The sequence below is a fragment of the Aedes albopictus genome, chromosome 2 (assembly GCF_035046485.1).
Source record: "Aedes albopictus strain Foshan chromosome 2, AalbF5, whole genome shotgun sequence".
NCBI classification, from domain to species: Eukaryota; Metazoa; Arthropoda; class Insecta; order Diptera; family Culicidae; genus Aedes; species Aedes albopictus.
The window spans coordinates 10,525,046-10,549,638 of NC_085137.1; the positions used below are offsets into that span (position 1 = coordinate 10,525,046).

The window sequence follows — 24,593 nt, forward strand, 5'->3', positions numbered from 1 at the left end:
AAAATATTACTATTCACTGGCAGACCTATGTGAAAACGGTCTTTGTTAAGAGAATACAAAAAAAAATATTTTCATGTACGTGAGATATTCGAACACGCCTTCAATTTAACTATACTAACTGTACTAAACAGTGTCATAAGAGTCTGTGTAACACATATTCATAGCATAGAAGTTTCTACTATGCGTCTACTAATTATCCGAACTCTTTTTTGATGATTGAAATATAAATAATTTTGATGTACGTACTATCGAGGCAAAAGTGTACGTACTATCGAGGGTACGTATTATCGAGGGTACGTACTACCGAGGGTACGTACTATCGAGGTACGCCTGTAATACATTAATATACCGCAAATATACTAATATACTTCTAATTCACTCATTATGCCAATACGTGTCTTGCCCCTTGACGGTAACTCACCCCATGTGAGCCGTATTTCTGTTTGATATCTGCATTCGACTTGCTTGCTGCCGTATTTAAGCAGGTTGACTGCTAAACTACTCTATATTAGCAATTGAAATGCTACTTTAAATCTGACAGCAGTTGCGCAGCATTTCAAATGCACGGTATGTTTTGGTTAACAAGCATCATAACTGCTACTTTGTTGTCATAAAACTGCTAAATGAGATGAGTGATGATAAAATCATAACACATTCCCTCATTCTAATTTACGTGCGACGGCTGTAGAAAGCCATTATCATTCGCATATCCTGCTATTTATAGGTAGCAACGAAAAAATCTATTGGAAAATATGCTTATCGTATTCGAATTTGATTACCTAATATTTACAAGTATATTACTCTAAACAAAATTCTAATTTTTCGTCGATCATTCTTCGTAACACTAGTCATATCTACATAAATGCCACTCTATTGGTAAAGTGTCTTTAATAAACTAATAATAATAATAACTAGTCATATCATTGAAGAGAAATTCATATCGATCCATTCGCTTCTTTATCTTCCCTCGAGTTCATTTCAGCATCTGTTATCAATACACACTCAACGTAAACTACGTAACGGCGATTCGATTTTAGTCATTCATTATTCGCCACGTATTCAGGATGGTCTGAACAAAGTCTACACTCCATACAAGTGTTAAATTTTTTGGAAGGACAAAAGTCCACGCGGGGGGAAGAAGGGTGGGGGTTTAAGATGTCCAAGGTTTGGTCCACGTGGTTCATGAACAGTCCCTAATGGACGAGAATACGTTGTTGCGGGAGTTGGACGGAATTAAACACTGAACGAAATTAAACACCGTGCCCCATTCGCTAAAGCGAACAAATAAGCCGCACCCTAGTTGAAAAGACGCGGTACAAACTGATAGTTTTAGGCGTAAGCTATTGCAACCGTAGTAGTCCGCCCCGTTCCCTATCGTCGAAAGATGCATGGACCGGCATGAAGCCGGACTTAAGACTTTGGCTCGAGTGTGCTGGCGTTGGCACCGAAAGCGCATGTATAAGTAAACAATTTCATTTTGTTTGCTCAAACAAGCGTTACGCCAAAAATTGAGAATTTTCGACCCCCTCCCCCTTTCCTATACTAAATGTATTGCTTGTTACACTTTTGCAAAACCCCCTCCCCCCAATAATCGTGACTTACTTCATGGATCACCCCTATAATACTCATAGATTTGTGCTTTTCTAATTTATAGACTGTTTGGCTTTATTTAATCGCTGTAATGATTGGAGTTTCAAATAACAATATTCCGATCTATGATTCATCCTTTTTCAATCCATAGGCTGTTCTTTCAAGGAATATTGTTTTCCATATTCAACCTTAGTGAATAACTTTACTTTTCATCATTTATGGGCATCTATTTAGAATTGCAATGCGGAAATAAATTAGTGCACATAAGCTATTGCAAGTTTTACTAGACACTTTCCTATCTTCCATTAATGATTGTTTTGAAGTTCTTGAATAATTTTGGTATCACTGTTTCTATTTTTGAAACTTCGTTTTTCTGTCGAATTTTGATCACTTTTTCATATCTTCCAATTTGTCTTTAGTCTATTTAACCTTTTTGCCCGTTTTGACCTTTTGTCCCATTCGACCATTTGTCCTTCTACCTAATATCTTTCGACCTTTTGTCATAGATTCGCCTTGCTGAACAATGTACGCCATCGTGGTGCGAAAAAACCCAACATCTTAGGAGTGGGCATTTTGTTTTATTACCGTACAAATTGGGCCGGAAGGGTTCAGATTTTCATGAAATTTTTTCCATTGTTTTATTGTTTTCCCCAGACACTACTTACTTTGAAAAATCATAACTCAAGAACGAAGCATCGTAGAAACAAAGTTTTTGTTTTTAAATGAAAGAAAATTTTTTCAGAAATCCAAAAAAAAATGAACTGGAAAAGTTTTCCACAAATTTTTCCACAGTTGAGAAAATTTGTAAAGAAAAGCCGAAAAAACTATGCCTGAACTCGTGGAAAATTTTCGAAAAAATATTTTTGAGAAGGTTATTTCATAAGCTTTAATAGCCGAAATTTTTGGAATGCATTTTTTTCGTTTTTGAATTATGGCCAATTTTGTTGAAAAATGTCCAAATGTGCCAAGTCAAAGTTGGCTATCGGATAATTTTACCTTTTTCAAGATTATTTATAACTTCGTGAAAAATAGTCCGATCTTTCCCAAATTTGGACCACTGATACACAACTAGTTAATGAATTTACAGTAAAAATTTGAGAATATTTGATGCATTTTTCGAAAAGTTACAGCTAGTTGAACATTTTTTGAGAAGTGAAAATTTTGCCTGTCCCGATCATTTTGTATATCCCCTGTAAGCCTTTTCTTTGAAAAATCATAACTCAAGAACGAAGCATCGTAGAAACAAAGTTTTTAAATAAAAATGAAAGCAAATTTTCTCAAAAATCCAAGAAAAATGTGAAGTGGAAAAAGTTTTCCATAAAATTTTCCACCGTTGAGAAAATTGATAAAGAAAAGCCGGAAAAACTATGTTCGAACTCGTGGAAATTTTTTAGGAATGTAATTGTATAAGCTTTGATCGCTGAAACTTTTGGAACGTACTTTTTACTAGTTACTGAGTTATGATCAATTAGGTGAAAACGACCATGTAAGCCTAGATTATATGGTAATTTTTCACAAAATTTGCCATAACTCAGGAACGAAAATTAAGTGCATTCCAAAAATTATGGAAAAAGTTTCATGAAAATCTGAGACCCTTCGGCCCAAACCCATTCTGTAATAAAAATTAAGCCCCGAGTGTTAAATCTGGCGTTCGATTTAAATAGGTCGTATGTTTGCTGTGATTCCTATGTCCATACGACTTATTCAAATCAAACGCCAGAAATATGTCCCTTTCATTTGTTATCTCTCATACATCATCATGAACACCCCTACGTCTTCCACCCCACGATTAATCCGTCGATCGCCGTTGATCATCCATCCGACACGATCTATGATCAGTCGAGGTCGGGGCTTCTGTGTTCCCCACAATTCATTGTATCGCCCCTGCCTGACTGATGGGCTGTGCTGTCGAAGCTAAAAAGAAAAGCAAACAATTTCTTTCAGGCAGCACCTCATCTCAGCTCAGCAGCAGCGGCGGCGGCGCTTCCGATTTGCTAAACCACCACGATCTGCGCGCTGCACCTGATGAAACGATCGCACACGGACCGTCGTCGTGTGGAGGCTGGGTGAAACAGTTTTCGGAAAACCTCTGCTCATTTCCATTTCGAACTCGGCGCGCAACAGTTCAAAACATCAGCGCTCGTCCGTCCCGCACTACTCGTCGTGTTTTTCGGCGATTCCAATCTCTGGCGTGAACGCGTGCGCCGTCCACCTTTCGCGGCGATTTCGGTAACGGATTATCGCTTGGAAAAGAAAACGCATTTAGCGCCTCTTTCTTCCGGACTGTCGGTCGGTTGGTCGATTGGTCGGTCAGTGAGTGGAGTGAATAGCCACATGATATACGCACAATATTGGCACAACGTGACTAGTTGATTTTCGTGTTCTGATTCCCCCGTCGAAAATGGGACCATCGTCATGGAGCAAGGTGCACGTTTGAGTGGAAAGTGAAGCATCTAGCGAGCAAACGCTAGGTTTGAAAGCCGTCATAGTGTGAATTGGTGCTGCCGGAAGAAAGCGAAAACGAGAACAAACAAATCAGAACCGCGGTATGATGAACAGTGTTAGTCTCGGATATTCCAAGAAACAACTGAAGATGAACCTGTTGGCGCTGGTATTCCTGTTATTCTGCTGCTGCTCGGTGACGACGGTTCTAAGCGAACCATGTCCGGACCAGACACGCCCCCATGCATCGCGCTGTGATCAGTACTTCCGATGCGTGCTGCTGCCCTCGAAGACGCACGTCTGGGTGCCAACGCAGTGCAAAAAAGGCCTAATTTATGAACCACAGCTTAAGACCTGTGTTTTGCCTGGTGAGTTGAGCTCTGGAGCTGTGGTGGTGGCTTTTCTGCTTGGGCTTTGCTGGATTCTCAATTAGACAAAATTCCTTCTCTAATACTAACATTCCTCATTTCTTGGACGTAGTCTTGAGTACTGTATTACCACTATGATTATGATAGTAATTTTGTTTGCAATATGTAGATATTTTATTCTATTTCGTAGTTTATGTATATATTTTTAAAAATTTAGTTCATAAAATTACTCTTGTCTGATGTGACTGTCTATTTCTCCCCTCATATTTCTGCCAAACAAATAGTTGTACATTTTCGGCTGAAACGATACTGTAAAATAGTACTGTTACAAATTTTTAATTTATGTTTTATGTTGATTTTTTATTATGTGTACCTAATTGTAGATTTAACTATTTCAAGACAAATAATAACAATGTAAAGTTTCCCAATATTTAACATGTACAACTGGTCGGCGTTAAGTCAGACCAGACCATCTGTTTCTGAATGATTTTGAGGAAATGTTCTGCAAGCACTTGTAAAATCAAATCAACCGCACAGTTACTGTGGTCATAGAAATAGCAGTGAAAGCCAATTTTCATACAAAATAGTCAATTTTGACATTCTCTATCTCTGTTCTCGTTTGACCGATGGAGCCAAAAATTTTACAGCAAACTGCAAATATGATCATTTTGTTATAGCAAAAGTTAGATTTAATCGGAGAATTTGTAAAAAAGTTAAATACTATGGGAAAATATGAAAATAATAGTAATATTTGTTTTACATTTTTTTTGTCAGATAATTATATTTATTATTTTTTTTTCCTTATATTCTTATTTGAAACACCCATGGATGTTGTCCAAATAGCGTTTAGTTTTTTTCTTATTCATGGTAGGGCAGAAATTCAATTTGATCACACTGCTATTATTATGCATATTTTGTATGAAAGTTGACTTTCACTGCTATTTTTATGAACACAGCTGTATGAACCACGTGGCATCCGATTAGCCTTTGGATCACCAATCTGGAGACGACGGGTTCGATTCCTGTTCCGGTCTGGAGCATTTCACGACTTCTCTGGGCATAGTGTATCATTGTACGTGCCTCACAATCAGGGCCGGATTTACAAATGTGCGGACCCTTTAAACAGAGAATGTATTTTTACCAATATGACATCGAAATAATTTAAAAAAAAAATATTTTACGAATAGGGTATTGGTTCCCATTTTCATCCTACAAAAAACAAAGGATTGAAGCGCTGTTTGTTTTGTTTCTTATTTTTGCATTTTTTGTTAGAAGTGAGCACCCATGAAAACAAAAAGAACGGAATCAATAGGTGCCGTAATCGCTTGTTTTCGAATAGGATGAATGAATATACAGTATGAGCCATTAAAAATGCGACAGTTTTCAAAGTCATCGTTCCCCTACTTCGAACTGATTAACCTTGCATGTATCTATTGGATAGTGATATCGGATATGGATATCGAAATCGTCCACGCGCCAGAGGCCGTTTTTTAAGGATATAATTTTCTTTCAATTGCTTTCAATCACATTCAATCAAATTTTATTTTCAAAATAGTACTTTTACGGCTGAATAAGGTCTTCAGGAGTTCGTTGGTTCGTCGGACAAGAACGAAAAAAATATTAACTTATAAATAAAGAGACATTTTCTGAAAATTAAATTAAATCACAAATGATAATTTTTAGAAAATATTATGTTTTAAACATGAAATTGTTTTTAAGTACTTAATATTTATACCTATCATAAAGGTAGGTTTGTATGCCTTCATCGACAAAAAATTGTTTTGAAAAATGTTCAAACAGTGTTAAGCTTTTTTTATTAATTTATCTTAAATACGGTTTTCAATATGTAGCACCTTTTTTAGTTTTGTTTCCTAAACATTTGAAATTATTTTCAAACTGTTTTTCAAACATGGGCGTATTAAAGAGTACATATTTCTTCATGGTTTCCATGTGTTTAAAAGTTTTTATCTTAGTTCATTTTGCTCTGAAAATTAGAGGAAAACTTGATTTGATTTAGAAATTGTTAACAATTATAAGGTATCCCATATACGTAACCAATGAATATTTTGACAAAAAAAAATTGAGATTCTTCAATGACCTCCTTATTGTATCCTAATCCAAAAAAGTTTAATTCATTAGGATTTTTTAATTAAAAATCATCAAATACCGCAAAAAAATGGAATGTCGCATTTTTTTTATGGGTCATACTGTGGAGCGTGAGATTATTGATGGCACACATACCCTATTATAATAAAGGTATTAATGGCGTTGTAAAAGAATTTGAATCTACAAAAATAAGCACAGCTCGGGAAAATGGTGATATCCACTAAATTTATTCATAACGGATTTGAAACTCTGGCGTTAAAACAATGATAAATGAAGTTTATAGTGGATCCCAGCGGCAATCTCTGGAGAAGTTGCTGGTCACTATATAAAATGAACACTTCACAAAACCTTTTTCTAGCGCGACTGCTAGGGGAGGTTCACAAAGCTCTAAAATCAAAAAGGAAATTCTAATACTGAAGAAATTAAAGAGAGAATCCTTGATAAGTTAGCTTCCAAAGGAAATTCTGACTCAAGATCCAATTGAATTTCCTGTTGAATTTCTTGAAAATCTTCAGCGGAAAACTTGGATAAATTTTTAATCAATTTTCCACAAATTTCTTTTGAAATTTCCTCAAAGAATATATGGATTTGATAATAAAAAAAATCGGATTGAAACTCTTTGTGGTACTATCCAGTTGTAATAATAATGGTCCTCCAGACTAACATGGCCTACTCAGTGATGTACCAAGCTACTTTTTTTTGTTTAACAGATAATGTGCTCTTACGGTACATTATATATGGAAAAATATTTGTCATTGCAAACCATGCCGCAAACAATCTTAGGTTGTCATAATGCGCTTTATTTTGAGAAAATGTTCAGCATGTTTGTCCAAATATTTGTCATGTGTAGTAAGTGTTTTACATTATTCGTATGTTATGCCTCAATATTGTATTTGCTGCGAAAACAAGCAGAAATGATAAGACGCCATCAAGATTTTATATGCCGTTCATAGTGTAGTGGGTCTGGGTATGACACTATAGATGACGCTCTTGTCTGTTATTTCCTCCACAAAACCGAGTTTGAACTAAGCTCGTAATTATTGATTTCTACTACACTTTTTGATTTTTGTTTCGTTTTTTGTATATATACTATACTGCTGCAATTTCTTGGGTTTGTGCTCACGTAAGAACTTTAACTACACCCACGGGACACGATACGAGAACGGACACAACACGTATTGTTCTTACAAACGAATTAAAGGGTTTTTAATTTACCTTTTAAGCCGACCGGTTTCGGGCTCGATGCAGCCCATCGACGGGACGATGTCCGACTAATTACGTAGAGTCGCTGACACATATTCGTACTTTACACAGTACACGTCGAGATGAGATAAAATGTTACTGTATTTTCAGCTTCGTCAAATGGAAGAGTGGTGACAATATTGGCGCATCATCTTCATTCATCAGCGGAGAGTCGGCAGTAGCGATGAACATTGATTCCCAAGCATTCAAATGTGATGTTTTTCTTACATTTTTTAATAGTTTGGCTTGCTCCCAATCCACTGTGTGTTCTTCAGTCAAAGCATGTACAGCTACACTCGATTCGTTCGGTCTACCATTCTCCACCGCATTTTTATGTTCACGCAGGCGAACTTTCAATTTGCGGCAAGTTTGTCCGATGTACACGGCTGCGCAATCTTTACAGGGAATTTGGTAGATTCCTGATTTTTCCTCAGCCGGAATCTTATCCTTAAGATTGCACAACAAATCCTTTAGCGTATTTTGGCTTTTGTACACAACGTGAAGTCCATGATGCTTCAGAGTGTTCTGAACCGAATTGGACAATTTGGGGTAGAAAGGCAGACTGACCCTCCGGACTTCTTCTTTCTCGGGTTGTAATGTTGTTGCATTCCTTCTATGCTTCTTCCGTTCGTGTTTCCGGAGAATTTTGTCCACAAATTCTTTATCGTATCTGTTTAGCTCTGCCGCCCTGTGGATTCTACTTCTTTCTTCCAGGAAGTCCTCTTTTTCCATTGGTATGCTGAGAAGACGATGGGCCATGGAGTGAAATGCGGCTTGTTTTTGCGCTCCAAAGTGATAGGAATCCGAAGTTATATAGCGATCGGTGGACGTGGGTTTACGGTAGATAGCAAACTTTAATCTGTTATCCTCTTTCCTAGTAATCATTAGGTCCAGGAATGGCAGTTTTCCGTCTGTTTCTCTCTCCACAGTAAACTTTATAGTTGCGTGCCGTGAATTAAGCAAATCAAGGGTTTGTTGCAAGTAGCGTTCTTTTACTGCCGCAAAAACGTCATCCACATACCTTCTCCAAACTCGAGGGAAATATTTCTCTTTCTTAAGTTCTACCTCAAAGTCGCTCATAAAAATATCAGCCAGAAACGGAGACCGAACGTTTGCTTATAGAATTTTCCTCTGAATGAGAAAAAGTTCTGGTTCATGCACGTTTTGGCCACCAAGAGATAAGCTTCAATTTGGTTCGGTGGAATTCGACATCGTTCCAAATGTCTTTGGAAGCTTAACAAGGCATCAGCAACTGGAACATTCGGGAAAAGGGCCGTCACATCAAAAGACACTAGAACTTCACCACGCCTCGCTTCGAAGTCCTTTAGTTGCTCTACCAGTTCAATGGAGTTTCTAACGCTTGCTCCATGAACTATCGGATACCTTTTTAACTCCTCTACCAACCACGCGGCCATTTTCTCAGTAGGTGTGGAGATATTAGACGAAATCGGACGCATCGCTACAGGGTTTTTATGAATTTTGGGGAGACAGTACAACGATGCAACTTTCGGGATTGGAACTAGAAATTTTCGTTCGAGTTTATCTTCACCCATTAGATGCGCAACCTTTTGACGAACCCCATTAGCCTCTTCGATCATCATATTGAGAGGATCCTTGGGTTTCCCGTTTTTACGAGGAGTAGTTTGTAAATACAGTGTGTAAGTAGTTTTGCGGCAGTAAAAGAACGCTACTTGCAACAAACCCTTGATTTGCTTAATTCACGGCACGCAACTATAAAGTTTACTGTGGAGAGAGAAACAGACGGAAAACTGCCATTCCTGGACCTAATGATTACTAGGAAAGAGGATAACAGATTAAAGTTTGCTATCTACCGTAAACCCACGTCCACCGATCGCTATATAACTTCGGATTCCTATCACTTTGGAGCGCAAAAACAAGCCGCATTTCACTCCATGGCCCATCGTCTTCTCAGCATACCAATGGAAAAAGAGGACTTCCTGGAAGAAAGAAGTAGAATCCACAGGGCGGCAGAGCTAAACAGATACGATAAAGAATTTGTGGACAAAATTCTCCGGAAACACGAACGGAAGAAGCATAGAAGGAATGCAACAACATTACAACCCGAGAAAGAAGAAGTCCGGAGGGTCAGTCTGCCTTTCTACCCCAAATTGTCCAATTCGGTTCAGAACACTCTGAAGCATCATGGACTTCACGTTGTGTACAAAAGCCAAAATACGCTAAAGGATTTGTTGTGCAATCTTAAGGATAAGATTCCGGCTGAGGAAAAATCAGGAATCTACCAAATTCCCTGTAAAGATTGCGCAGCCGTGTACATCGGACAAACTTGCCGCAAATTGAAAGTTCGCCTGCGTGAACATAAAAATGCGGTGGAGAATGGTAGACCGAACGAATCGAGTGTAGCTGTACATGCTTTGACTGAAGAACACACAGTGGATTGGGAGCAAGCCAAACTATTGAAAAATGTAAGAAAAACATCACATTTGAATGCTTGGGAATCAATGTTCATCGCTACTGCCGACTCTCCGCTGATGAATGAAGATGATGCGCCAATATTGTCACCACTCTTCCATTTGACGAAGCTGAAAATACAGTAACATTTTATCTCATCTCGACGTGTACTGTGTAAAGTACGAATATGTGTCAGCGACTCTACGTAATTAGTCGGACATCGTCCCGTCGATGGGCTGCATCGAGCCCGAAACCGGTCGGCTTAAAAGGTAAATTAAAAACCCTTTAATTCGTTTGTAAGAACAATACGTGTTGTGTCCGTTCTCGTATCGTGTCCCGTGGGTATACTATACTGCCGTTCTACGCATAGTTTTCCCATGTTATATGGGATTCCCATATAACATGAGACAATGGGGCGTAGGACGGCAGTATATTCCTTGATTAATCAAACCATAACATCATTTGTTACGCGCATTTTTTTCTAACCTGATTCATGAATAACCAAGAGTGCTAACTTAGTTTAATTTACTTGATTGATTCAGCCCCGGTCAGATTTTCATCTACCGCTCAGACATCTTCCTCTTTTGAGGCGAGATTTTTCGATTTCATGTCTGATCCGATCAGATGCTATCCGTCGGAAATGCAGATAATTAATATTAACCAATAATTCCAGCTTTTCACAATTTTGTCGTATCATCACGGAACGTGACACCGAAAAGAACGTCACTCCATTACGATTTTGAGAAATATCACGACCAGGTTGTCCGCTAACCAAGCCGCTAACTCTTTATCTTTTATCTTCTGGTATCCTTCTTGTTTCCGCTTCTTCACTTCCAAATGTGGTTCATCCACAATTTGCTTCACACAAAATTTTTAGCTTCTCCTGGCCCTATACTTTGCAATGGGTTCTTGCTCGCGACCAATGTGGTACTGTCCAGTTTACAGTTGTAATAATAATGGTCCTCCAGACTAGCATGGCCTATTCAGTGATGTACCAAAACTACCACACTCTTCAAAAAAAAACTGTGTTTTTTTACTTATTCGTTTAATTCTGTTGGTTTTCAAAAAAATATGTTTCAATAGTTTTGGTGTTCTCCGAATTGAGTAAGTCGTAAGCTGCCTAAGTAAAATCAGACTTAATAAATTCAAAAATACTTTCAAAAAAAAACCTTCAGTTCTTCCAAGAGCTCCAAGAAAATGCTTTAGAATGTTTTCAAAAACTTTAGATATAATAAAAAACAAACAAAATGTATCAGGAACTGTTTGACTCTGCAAATGATAGTTTTGGAGATCCTCTAGAATTCAGTCGAAGATTTTCTTCAGGATTTCCAGTAAGGGAATTGCAGAAAAATGTTAATTAGTTTTGGAGGCAAAATTTAAAATTTCATAAATAGCTGGGAAAATAATAGCAGAATTCCTCAGAACAATCTCAACATATCGCATACATCTTGCCAGTAGACAGTAATTCTTGTGATAAAAATCAAATCAAAAAAAGTCGCACTACTTTTTTTCCTTGCTTCACTTTTTTTTTTCGTGAAGTAAAATTTTGTGGGGGCCCCTGAAATGTGGTGGCCCGGGGCCCTGCCCTTCCCTAAATCCAGCACTGCTCAACATGTACAAGTTTATGACATGGTAGGCAAAGGAAGCCCTTCAATTAATAACCGTGGAAGGTCTTAAAGAACATTAAGTTGAAGTGAGGCAGGCCAAGTTCCAGTGCGAACGTAGAGCCATGAAGAAAAAGAAGAATAAGAAGAAGCAGAAGAAGAAACTATACGATTTAATTTCCGAATTTCGGTCATTGTAGGGTCAATCTCGATCCGTACATTCACACTCATACCGTTAGGAGATAGCACGTGCTCTTCTTGACAATACGCGTTGGTGGATCCAGATGGGCATTTCAGTGATCTCCACACACTCTCTCATCCACTTCTCCGAAAATGCCAGTGGGATTAACGTTTCTCTTCAACACACGCGAGAACACGATCTGACAAACCGAAAATCAATCACTCGGATACAAGAATTCCTCTAAAAAACTCTACAAAAGTTCCTCTCACCGTTTCTCCGGATATTCATCCAGCCATTCCTTCAAAAACAGATTTCTTGCCGAAATTCATTGACAGATTGCAAAGGCGTTTCTCTAGCGCATCCTGCAGAAGTTTCATCAAAGATTTTTTCAGTTATTTTTTTAGTAATTCTCCAAGAGATTCTTGCAGAAAGTTCTTCATTGGATCCTCCGGGTATTCACCCCGAAATTCCCAGAAATTTCCTATAGAAATTCCTACGGAAATTCAGTTTTTTTGCATGAATAGAGATGTTTATTCTGAATCTTTTGTTGGAGCTCCTCAAGATGTTCCTCTCTGAAATTCCTCCGTAGATTCTGTCAAGCATTTCTTCAGGCATTTCCCAGAAATTCCAAAGATCCTTAGGAATTATAGAGAGATTTCTTCAGGGATTCTTTCAGAAATTTTCCGGGGACCCTTCAGGAATTTAATCAGAAATCTCTTCCGGATTATTTTTTTGGTTTCTCCAGGAATAGCTCATAAAATTCTTCGCGGAATCAATGCAGAACATTCTGCACTGATTTTCAGCTATTCTGTTAGAGATTCCTTCTAAATGTTCAATGTTTAGAAACATCTCTGAGTGATTCCTTCAAGAATTCTTGTATATTCGTTTAATATTTCTGCTGGATTTCCTCCGAAAATTTCTTTAAGGATTACTTTAGAAACTGTTTCAGGAATTTTTGTCCGGTAATGCTTTTAGACATTTTGCAAGAAAATCTTTCAAGAACTTCTCCAGAAGTATCTCTAGGTGTTCTTCCAGGGTTTGCTTAAGAGCATCCTCCAGGAATCTCTTTAGAAATTGATTTGGGGATTTATTCAAGAACTCCTCCAGTGTCTATGCACGGATTCCTGCAGAAATTATTTCAAGGACTCCTCCACAAGTTTTTCGGGGTTTAGTTCAGAAAAACCAGCATCTCTTCTGATATTTTTTCAGAAACTCCTCCAGGATTTTTTCCTTGAACTCATACAAAAGTTTCATAAAAATATATTATAGAAATTCCTCCAGAGTTATCTCAAGAAGTTCCTTCAAGTGTTCTTCAGGGATTCCCTTAGAAACTAACTTCTCTAAGGTTCACTCCAGAAATTGCTTCAGTAAATTCTGTTCAGGAATCTCTTCAGGATTTTTTTTTTTGTTTTGGTATCTTCATATGCCTCTCCAGGGAACCCTTGAAAAAAAATATCAAGCATTTTGTGTAACACAGCGTAACAAAAAATAACGTTTGGTCTGTCTCTATAGCAAACATATGTGTCTCTGACAGATTTTGGGCCGCTGAATCCGAATCCGGGCTCAGATTTGCTCCAGTACGTCACAATTTTGAGCTATACCCTAATTTATAGGGTAAAATATGCGATTTTGGGCTTTTTTGACTGCCAGCCATTAAGCATGGAAATATTTTTTTTTAAGCAATCAAAAGGTAAATTGCTCAATCAACATCTAAACTAACGACTCATGCAAAATATTTTGTTTTTCCAAATCAAATTTGATAGTTTTAACCGATTTATGTTAGGTACGATATTTCCCATACAAGTCACCCTCCAAAAGTTGCATGCAAGTTTCGATACTAACATAAAATGCTTAAATCTATCAAATTTGATTTGGTAAAATGAAATATTTTGCATGAGTCGTTAATTTAGATGTGAATTGACCAATTTACCTTCTGATTGCTTAACAAAAATATTTTCATGATTAATGGCTGGCAGTCAAAAAAGCCCAAAATCGCATATTTTACCCTATAAATTAGGGTATAGCTCAAAATTGTGACGTGCTAAAGCAAATCTGAGCCCGGATTCGGATTCAGCGGCCCAAAATGTGTCAGAGACACATTAGTTTGCTCTTGAGACAAAAAAATGTTGCGCTGTAAGGCGAGAACACTAACGATAAGAAATTGTGGAACTTATCTGTGCTGCCAGAAGGGCTGATATTACTAGGCTTTACCATGCCGGCCACTTTGAAATCTGTGCTTTTCAACTCAACCTTGTTCAAACTAACTGCTACATTCTGTATCGTTATTCAATCATTTTCACTTTGATTTGTTTTGGTATCATCTTATACTAAATCTACTTCTTCGCATTGTTCTATGCTATGCATGGTTGCTGGATGCGAAGATCATCATCCGACGGTGGATATTCACTAAGGTTCACGACGGTGGACGTCATGGTGGAGGGTTGATGCCAACTTCATTATGGGCTGTTGCACATTGAACACTGGACGGGTGGAGCGGACCTGGTGTGATGGTTAGAACACTTGACTATCACGCCGAGGACCTGGGATCGAATCCCACTCCCGACAAACTCACAAAATGTGGATTCTTCCTTCGGAAGGGAAGTAAAGCGTGAGTCCCGAGATGAACTAGCCTAGGGCTAAAAATCTCGTTAATACAGATAAAAAAACACTGGACGGAAGCTCACCATTCATCGAGGAGACATCACTGAGTTTGTACAACGATGCGCAATGCGTTGGTAATTGCTGGATAAACTTGGACTGTATTGACCTGGATTCTAGAGGCGTCGATTGACTGATTCATCTACTCGCTGGGCTGTCGTCTGGAGCTCTTCGGACAAATCGCCAGTGTCGTCGATTTAGCTACCGTCGACGTCGACGGACGTGGAATGCGGGCATTTCTCGAATCTGCAGATGAGAGGCTGCTTTTTAAATTGAAAAAATGAACATTAACAAGACTTCCCTTATTCGAAGGCCAACTGGCCTCCACGAATGCTCATAGCACTGATAAGGTCGACTAGAATGTCGTTCGAACTACGAAAATGGCGGTCACAAGTTGCCTCACTGGAGTTCTTGGGTGCCATTGCTGCAGTTTACGGGCCATCAATTTGGGTTTATCAGTCCCTGACGAAGGCATGTGGGTGCGACAACAGCACGTCGAACATCGGTACCTGATGTTCTGGTGCTATACTCCGAGTCGTAGTGGCGAACTGTAGTGCTGACGGAGTGGGGAAATTAATAGTGCTACAGCTAGGAGAAAGTTCACCTCGACAGCGTGATGATGACGGACTGAAGATAGATCAATTGGTTCTTGGGACATCACACAACGATCATGCTAGACGACACGGGACGGGACGACCTTCTTCCAGTGATTGACGGAATGGACGAAATGGTGTTGGTGATGACGTTTTCGATGAATATCCCAGTCGTGGGACTTGTTGAGCAACTATGGGGGACAAACATTCTTCAACCTTTTTGCAATTCAATATAATAGATAACTGGGAAACGATGTGGACGCGTTGTCCATTGAAAGAACGTAAATTTTTGAAATGTCCCTCTTGAAGGACCCATCCTTTGTGCGAACGGTTACTACTCGGACATTACCGTCCAATCTTGGAAAATTTTCCGCTACTCGTCCTAGCTGCCATCGCTGTGATGGCAAGTTGTCCTCTTTTCCGACATCCGGTTGTTTCAGTCGCTCTAGGTTGTACCGTGGCGGTCGCCGGTACCGTACATTGTAAATGACGGAGAGTTTTGGGCGTAGTTTGACCATCACCAGATAGTGGTCGGAGTCGATGTTGGCGCCACGATAGGTCATGACATCGATAATGTCGAAAAAGTGCCGTCCGTCAATCAAAACGTGGTCAATTTGAGATTCCGTCTGTTGTGGTGATTTCCAGGTGTAACGATAAGGGAGGCTGTGTTGGAAAAAGGTGCTACGTATTGCCATATTTTTGGAGGCGGCGAAATCAATGATTTGTCTGCTGGTGAGCGCTGAACTTCCCAATCGTTGGTCTGAATTCCTCCTCCTGGCCTACCTGAGCGTTTAAATCTCCTATGATGATCTTGACGTCGTGGCTTGGGCAGCGATCGTATTCGCGTTCGAACTGCGCGTAAAATGCGTCCTTGTCACCACCAGTGCTTCCGGATTGTGAGCTGTGCACGTTTATTATGCTGAAGTTGAAGAATCGGCCCTTGATCCTCAACCTGCACATTCTTTCGTCGATCGACCACCAATCGATCACGCGCCTCTGCATATCACCCATCACGATGAAAGCTGTTCGCAGCTCACGAGTGTTGCTGCAGCTCTGGTAGATAGTATGATTACCTTTAAACGTTCGCACTATCAATCCTGTCCAACACACTTACTGCAGCGCTACGATGCCGAACCCGCGATCCTTCAGTAGATCGGCGAGTATGCGGGTGCTCCCAATGAAGTTGGGAGATTGACAGTTCCAAGTACCGAGTTTCCAATCGCAAGTCCTTTTTGTTCGCTGGGGTCATTGCCGTTGGTCTCGGTTCATATTATTCTGTTGCTGATTTTCCGTTACAATTGTTTTTTTACGACTGGCTCGTAGGGCCTGACACCAACCCCCTACTTTCCGGAGGACCATAGCGCACAGTTGAGCTTAGAGTCCTTCCCTGGCACTCGGACGTAGATCAGCCGCCCCCAACATGGGAATCAGACGCTGTTGTGAGCCGCTCCTCCTGGAGAACAGACGCTCAGGTTTGCCGAAGCAAACCCCTCCTTCCCAGTCAGCCTACGACCAAAGTTCCCACCGGGGTTAGTTACCCGATCTTCCCTAAGGTTGATCATAGTTTCCGGCCGGTACCACGAGGAGGTAGGGATAGGAGTTGCTGGGCAAAGGCTAGTGGATCACAATGGAATCTGAATTGCGCAGCATACCCAGCCTCCTCCGTGCTAAAGCTAGTGCCATAATTGATACACCTACCCTAGTCGATTCTATAACTTCCTTGGGTTTCTAAGGAAATGATCCAAGGCACGTCCAAAGCTAATATCCATATTCTTTGAAGTAACGAAATCAATGAACTAATTGTCAGCCTTACCCATTTGTCATCTGGTAGATCTGGTAGGTGCTGAACTATCCAATCATCTGTCTTAATTCCTTTATTGTCAAGTTACACTCCAATCTCATTTTTCACTTCACTAACCAACCCCAAAGCTCAGTTTTTCCTTCGACCCATAATAACCTTCTGGATGCTTGATTGGATTGGAACCGGTGCACCGTGGTGTGGTGTCAGTTGATCGGTCGCTGACTGAAAGTGAAACCAAAACTGCAGCGAGCATACCTAATTATGTTCACACTTTTTATGCAACAATGAGTACCTAGCTGCATAGGAAGAAAAGCGACACGCTGCGCTGCTGCTGCTGCTGCAGTCACTGAAGAAAAAAAGAGTGCGATTCCGAGGTCGACTTTAATAATCGCGGCCTGCGAGAGATAAAACTTCAGTGTGATAATATGCCATGGGGATGATGTTGGTTGGTGGTAAATGAGTGGGAGGGAGCGTGCAGATTGGAATCGTACGTAACAGAGCGTCGTTCAAGCTGATAATGCATGAAATGTGCTGCTATTTGGATCCATTAACGAAAGCACATTGCGCCCGTTTTGAAGTGAGTGATTTGAATTGTTGCATCGAAGAAGTGCGGGTTGGAGGCGGGTAACGAAGAAACGGAACTACATCGTTGTGAAAATGTATTTCATGTCGGTAAAAATGATACAATATTTATGATTGCCAGTTGTAGTTGAGATGTAAATTGAAATTAAAATGTTGTTCATTCTATCTTAATTGGATTTAAATAATGAAAAAATTATATTGTAAGAAACCATTTACAAAATGAGATCGTATCTTTACTTCCGTAAAATTTCAACTTACAACTTTCTTGAGACATTATTAAATGCTGATATGTACCATATTGTGCTTAACCTTCACGTACCCGACCCCCAACATCTCATTTTCAAAATGTTAGTCAATTTTCATCCCCTCAATCGATCATAAATTGGTGCAAGTTTATTATACCCAAGTGGCCATGCAATATCCGGAATCATTCCGGAGATATTCCGGATTGTACATACAGGGGTCAGGAAGGGTATCGAAATGGCTAAAAATGATTAGTTCGTGTGTTATTGTGTCTGAACTACCGATTTTCAGCGGAATTTTCATTGCGAACAATAAAACACATATACGATAGCCAGATTTGAATAAGTTGACCCATCCGGATCACCGTGACAGGTTTCGCGGGGCCTCATTGGGGACACTTCTGGTTTTCATCCCAAACATGTCGTGCGACATATCAAACTTCATGATTTCGAATGACTGATTCAGAAACGATACCCCGAAGTCTGTATCAACTAATATAGCCACCCCGGAACATCTAGCATAGCATGAATTATGTAGCAACTGATATGGCCGCTTCGGAACACCTGAAACAGGTTCCGCGGGGCCTCTTAAGCACAATAACACACGAAATAGTTACTTTTAGTCATTTGGCAAAGCTGAAGAATACCTAACTTAGGTATGGAAAACCGAATACCTACAACCTGAATGAGGTATTAAGTAACCCTGCATAAGAGGTAAAATATCTAAAATAATAACTGGTGTGTATTCTATGCATAACGCGTGAATAACCCAAGTAACCATGGAGCTGTATATGGAACATTAAATTCACTTTATAGTGTATTATATGGCATGCAATATAAAGTGGTTTTGTCGTAAAGATACCATTAAAGTAGGTTTAAAGTCGAAAGTGGCGCTACTATTGTTGATATAAAGCATGCTTTATTGAAGACTTTGCTAAAGTATATAAAAGGCTTATGCCATATATAAGCTGTTAATCAACTACAGCTAATGTTATGAAACCATATAGAAAGTATATGTACGGCAACTAAAGAAAAAATAAATAAAAACAATCTCCTTCACCATTTCCATCCAGCTCTCTCATTCTGGTGAGTTTTTTTTTCTATTTCGGAAATTGAACCTCGGCTGAGACTGGACCACGATGAAACCCGGACGCGCAGCTAACGCTGTACACTACGATTATCATGTAGGGTATCGGGATGCTTCGTTGGCATAGTCCCCTCGTTCGGCCTATCTCAACGTTAACCAAAAACTCAAACAAACACGCATAACTGGATATCGGAAAAGCTTTGCGGCAAACAAATGTAACATTTCTTTGCAATTTTAGCACTTTGGAGCATTAAAATTGAATGAAAATGTCACTTTGTTTAGCTTTTGTAGACGCCATGATTCTTCGGCTTAGTGGGTAGTCTATACATATGATCATAAATGGCATGATTCTGGAACATTTCGAACTGACTTTTCAATAACTGAACATTTGATGCGACGGTCAAAGACGCTATTTTGAACTTGTATATTTGTTTTCAACGAATAATAAATATTTTACAAATTGAATGTGGGCCGAATATTGAGGACATTTTTTTTCACTATGTACCCAAATCTTGATCCATCAGTAAAGTGACGTCATCAACACCGATAAAGTGACGTGAACAACATTGCTTGCGTAAGAACCAGAAAGAACGAATAGGAAGAAAGATTTTGTGTACGGTGACTGTAAAAATATAACACAATAATAGGGTTGCGTTGTTTTCGTTAATAAATTAAGGAAGAACTTTAGTTTAAGTAATTTATTTACAGTTTTTTGAAAATTTGGCTCCGAAAATGTAATTCACAAGTAAGATTGGTAAACAAACAGAGATAATACTTCAGCAGAAATATTGAAAAAATGAGATAATAAGTGGTTCTAGTGCATGGAAAGCAATAGGCCAACGTTGTATCCACTAATAGGCCAATTTTTGTACCATAGACCAACGTTGCATACCATCGCATCGAATCTTTTCAACTTAATTAAATAAATTCTTGAATATTTACGTAAGTTTACTTCCAATTGGTGAAACATGCGTTGCCTAGAGTGTGTAATAGGGTCAACATATTATTTCTAGTGCTATTAATTCATGAGTTATGGTCAAATTTGTCAAGGCGGCTTGCAAATTAGGCCAAGGAATGGTACATATACCCTATTTGCACGTGGAAAAATGTACAATATAAAGTAAGGTATAGTCCGCTCGTGCCTTGTTCAGTTATTTTTCCAGCAGCTCTAAAAAGTTGTGCTAGGGTCTGAATGCTATTAGTTATCATACCCACCCAAATCCATCCCATTCAAAAAAAAAGTGATTATGGATCCGATTGATTCTGTTCTTGATGTTTTCATACGTGCTAAAAAAAAACAATAATAAGGAACAATACAAACCGCGCTTCAATCCTTTATTTTGGGTATAATGAAATCGGCAACATGCTTAATAAGGAAACCAATACCCCATGTCATTTTTGTTCCCTCAATCCCTGGTTCGCTTCATGTCTCAATCAGGAACCGAAAAACCTTACATAAAATAAATTTTCATACAGCAATTTCTGAGGATAATCATCTGAATGTGACGCAGCAGTCCATGAAAACTTGGGTTTGGTTTTCTTTTCTTTTGAATGGTTCTGTTTTTTAAGTATTTTCCGAGGTATTTTCCGATTTTTCTTCGAACTGAGGGTTTTTCTATTACAACGATGCAAGCTTTAGTAAATGCATATATGAAGTAATAAATGCTTGCATTATTCGGTGCCATAAAGCTTTTAACATGGTAATGCTATGAAGCATTAAACAACGGCCCTATAGAACAAGTCAAAAATTCATAATGCTTCAATGCATTCATAATGTAGATTAAACGCTTAACTACTTGACAGATGTGGAATAAAAATTATCTTGCATTAGCTAATCTATTATACGACTGAATTAATGTAATGATATAATTCTTGTGGTTACTTGGGAATGACGTATGTTTTTCATACACACAGCGGCTTTTCCATAATTGGATAATACCTCAAGCAGTCCTCAACACCAAATTAATAACTCATTGAGGTATTTTATCAATACCTACAAAATACCAGAATAAGATATTATCAATATTGGTCGAAGACGCGACTGCTCGAGGGTTAACATTGGTTCCTATAGTGGTACATCCCATTGAATTCTTATAAGACCCACCACTATAGGAACACTACCACCAGAATAGGTGCAATAAAGCAAAAAAAATAAGGAAAATAATTGTTTAAAGGGTCTCCAGTTAGCCTAGTGGTTAAGGCTATGGATCGCCAATCCAGAGACGGCGGGTTCGATTCCCGTTCCGGTCGGGAAAATTTTCTCGACTCCCTGGGCATAGTGTATCATTGTACTTGCCTCACAATATACAAATTCATGCAATGGCAGGCAAAGGAAGCCCTTCAAGTAATAACCGTGGAAGTGCTATAACACTAAGTTGAAGAGAGGCAGGCCAAGTCCCAGTGGGGACGTAGGGTCAAAAAAAAAAGAAAAGAAGAATTGTTTAAAGTAAGTTTTTTGACAAATCCTGAACACAAAATTGAATTGAGTTTAGTGTTTTTTGGGAAGCAAAGTAAAATTGCCGCTTTTTTCATTCGGGTTGGCCGCGTCGCCATCGATTTGACTGTGCGCAGCGTCGTTTCTCGGGTGTAATCAGAGCGGTTGAGTGTTATTTCGGAGACGAAGGCAGTTAGTGGAAGATGCTGCAATGGACACATGGATGGATATTTATCGGTGAGCTCGTTCCATTTTGTTTTTATTATAATAGTTAATGCTGTTGTATAAAATTCACCATTATAATATAAAATTATGTTGTTTTTTTGTGTATTTACTTGACAAATATTGGAAAGTCGTGACGTCATGTTTCAGCGCTAATTTCCAGATCACGTTTCGTTGATTATAAGTATTTTTATTTCATTTTTTACACTCACATAATAATTTGAATGGTTCGTCATCTTCGGTGTCGATATTTGTAATAATTTAGTCAAAATGAATAAATGTTTTGATTCAAATAAAGGTTGCATGAATCACATCACTTATCAAAGTGAATTCAAATCATGTGACTCTCCCCCTCCCCACTAACAAAAACTCCTTCCCGTGACAGTCGTTGAGAAGATGAGGTGATCTCGGTCTCTAGTAGCAACGTACGTCACACTACCATTGCTTCGCTTCCTCGATGACCGTAAGGACGTGGCCGGCGCCGTTATTGACTAATAAAGTTTGGAATTCCCGAACTGTGCACATTGAGAGCGGTAGCTACTCCCAAGCTCCGTTTGTTGGTTCTTTGTGCAATTTCGATTGTTCTGGTCAATCACGGAGTAGCAACTACGAATTCTACGGTCATCTATGCATATGCTCATGCTTAAATCCTGAACACAAAATTGAATTAATGTTATTAATTTAGTATAATGCATCTATCAAAAATGTCATTTGCAAGCTTTTTGGCCGAAATAGCGCTAAATTGCCACTACCACCACTATTGGTACTACCTCCACTAAGGGAGCTTTTACCCTACATTATTACATATTCACTTCCAGAGCGATGTTGAACGGTAGGCATGAGAGTTATAATCCCCGGCGAGTTTTGAACAAACTAGACAGATCGCTTGAAACTCTTACTCAGTTTCTTACGGACGGTTGTTGCTTTTATCAATCAGATAACGAGCCTCCTGGAGAGCGGTTCTCGTCCATGACTTTCCACAGCTCTCTGTGACCGATACTGTCGTACGTCGCCTTGAAGTCGATGAACAGGTGGTGCGTTGGGGCCTAGTATTCAAGGCATTTTCGGAGGATTTGCAACGCGGTGAAGGTTGGCTCCGTTGTCGATCGGCCGGTAACGAAGCCGGCTTGATAACTTCCCACAAATTCAATAACTCTAGGTGAAAGACGACGGAGGATGATCTGCGATATCACTTTGTAGGCGGCATTCAAAATTCTGACCACTCGGAAGTTCTCGCACTCTAACTTGTAACACTTTTTGTGGATGGGGAAAACGACCCTTCTGGTAGAACGACACTGCAGCTTCATTTGTTCACACTCCGCTTCTTTCCGGCAGCGATTTTTCTACCGGAAGAGACGGGTTTGCTGTTTCCGTGTTCTTCTATATCGCTGCGCCGATTCAAGTACTGCATCACGACTGCCATCATTGCATTGTTCTCCTGCAACATTTCTCTATACTCATCGTTGAACAAATCATTCATTCGGCTCCGTTCCACATAATGAATGTGGAACGAGCGTATATTTACATCGAGTACCCGGGGCTAAATCCCAGTCCTGAGCAATTCTCAAATATATGAGAGCTTCCTTCAAAAAGGTGGAGAAGTCATTGTAGAAAAGTATAGTTTAACTTTTCTACAATGGCTTGTTGTTTTATGCCATGGCGTTTCAGGGGTATTTAGAGGGAGCTTCAGGGACATTGAGGGAACCAGGAACCCCTAGAACCCCCTGAAACTACCTGAACCGCTTCCGAAAGATTGTTGAAAACTCCCTGAAACCCTCCTGAAACCGTTTGAAACCCGCTGGAACGCCCTTGAATGTCACTGGGCCCATTGAATGCCTCTGAAAGTCCCTCTAACGCCCCCAAAACCTTTGAAACCCCCCCCCCCCCCTGGAACATTCCAAAAACCCTCAGAAAACACCTCTGAAACTTACTGGAAAAGCCTGTAATTAGAAGGCACATAATGTAGTAAATTGATAGATGTATTTGTGAAAAAAAACGCATTGTGGTGGGATCTAAGCCACGACTCCGTATCCGTTAGACCGACGCTTTAAGCGGTCTTCTCACTTTACCGGGCCGGGACCGTGCCGGGCCCCGGCGTTGTTACAAATACCGCGAATCGCTGCATCTCCACGTTTGTCTTAGGAAGGAATTTTTGTTAGTAGGGTAGGGTACATTGTCAATCTTGGAGTCACCTATGGTTGGTGATGTAATTTGACAATGGATTAATATACACTAACTTTCGCGCACAATTGTCCACTTTTCTATACGAAAACATATCTAATAAAATAATCTTGTCGCGCGTCTCCACCCCCATCAGGGAGTAGAAACTTTAAGACTATTCCATGCAGGAATAAACTGAACGCAACAAAGGACACATCAATAAACCAAACCATATGCATTTACAACAAGTTACAACATAATACTAAACACCCGCGTATCTAATGTTTTCGATTTCGCGCGAGATAATTGTGAGCGCGGACGATTATGCTGCGATACTCACTTTATACAGGAGCGATGCATGCACAGCAAAGAACAACACGATACTCTCGACCATTTTTCCTCACTTAAATAAGGTACACCGGGGCAAGTTGAAACGGGTGGGGCAAGATGAAACACGAAGTTTTGAAATAGATTTCAATACAATATTGAAATTTATCCTTCGCTTAAAGATTGTTTGAATCAAAAACTATGTGTTATGGCTATCAAACTGTTTGTCATCATTAGAAAACATCATGTTAACCCGCTGTTTCATCTTGCCCCACCCGTTTCAACTTGCCCCGGTGTACCTTAGTCCAGAAAGAAAATCTTGTCGCGCGTCTCCGCCACAATATGAAGTAGAAGTCTTTAGTTCAATCCACACAGGGATGTACTGAACGCGACGCTTACCCGAGCAGGAATCAATAACTGCCACATAACTGGAGCATACCAAAGTCAGGTATCATACCAAGACAGGGTATTGGTCGGTTATCCAGCTATTGAAAATAACTTATTTTGGTATTTTGTAGGTATAG

At 39.5% G+C, this 24,593-nt stretch overlaps 1 protein-coding gene across 2 annotated transcripts in view; it reads left to right on the forward strand.

The window, feature by feature from the left end:
• The first annotated feature begins 3,360 nt into the window (after positions 1-3,360).
• Positions 3,361-24,593, forward strand: part of LOC109429816 (uncharacterized) — a 30,130-nt gene continuing 8,897 nt past the window's right edge. For both annotated transcript variants that reach the window (XM_019705800.3, XM_029864292.2), the window contains exon 1: positions 3,361-4,400. In XM_019705800.3, the coding sequence (XP_019561345.3) occupies positions 4,139-4,400 (262 nt within the window). In that variant the 5' untranslated portion in view covers positions 3,361-4,138. The remainder of the gene's footprint in view (positions 4,401-24,593) is intronic.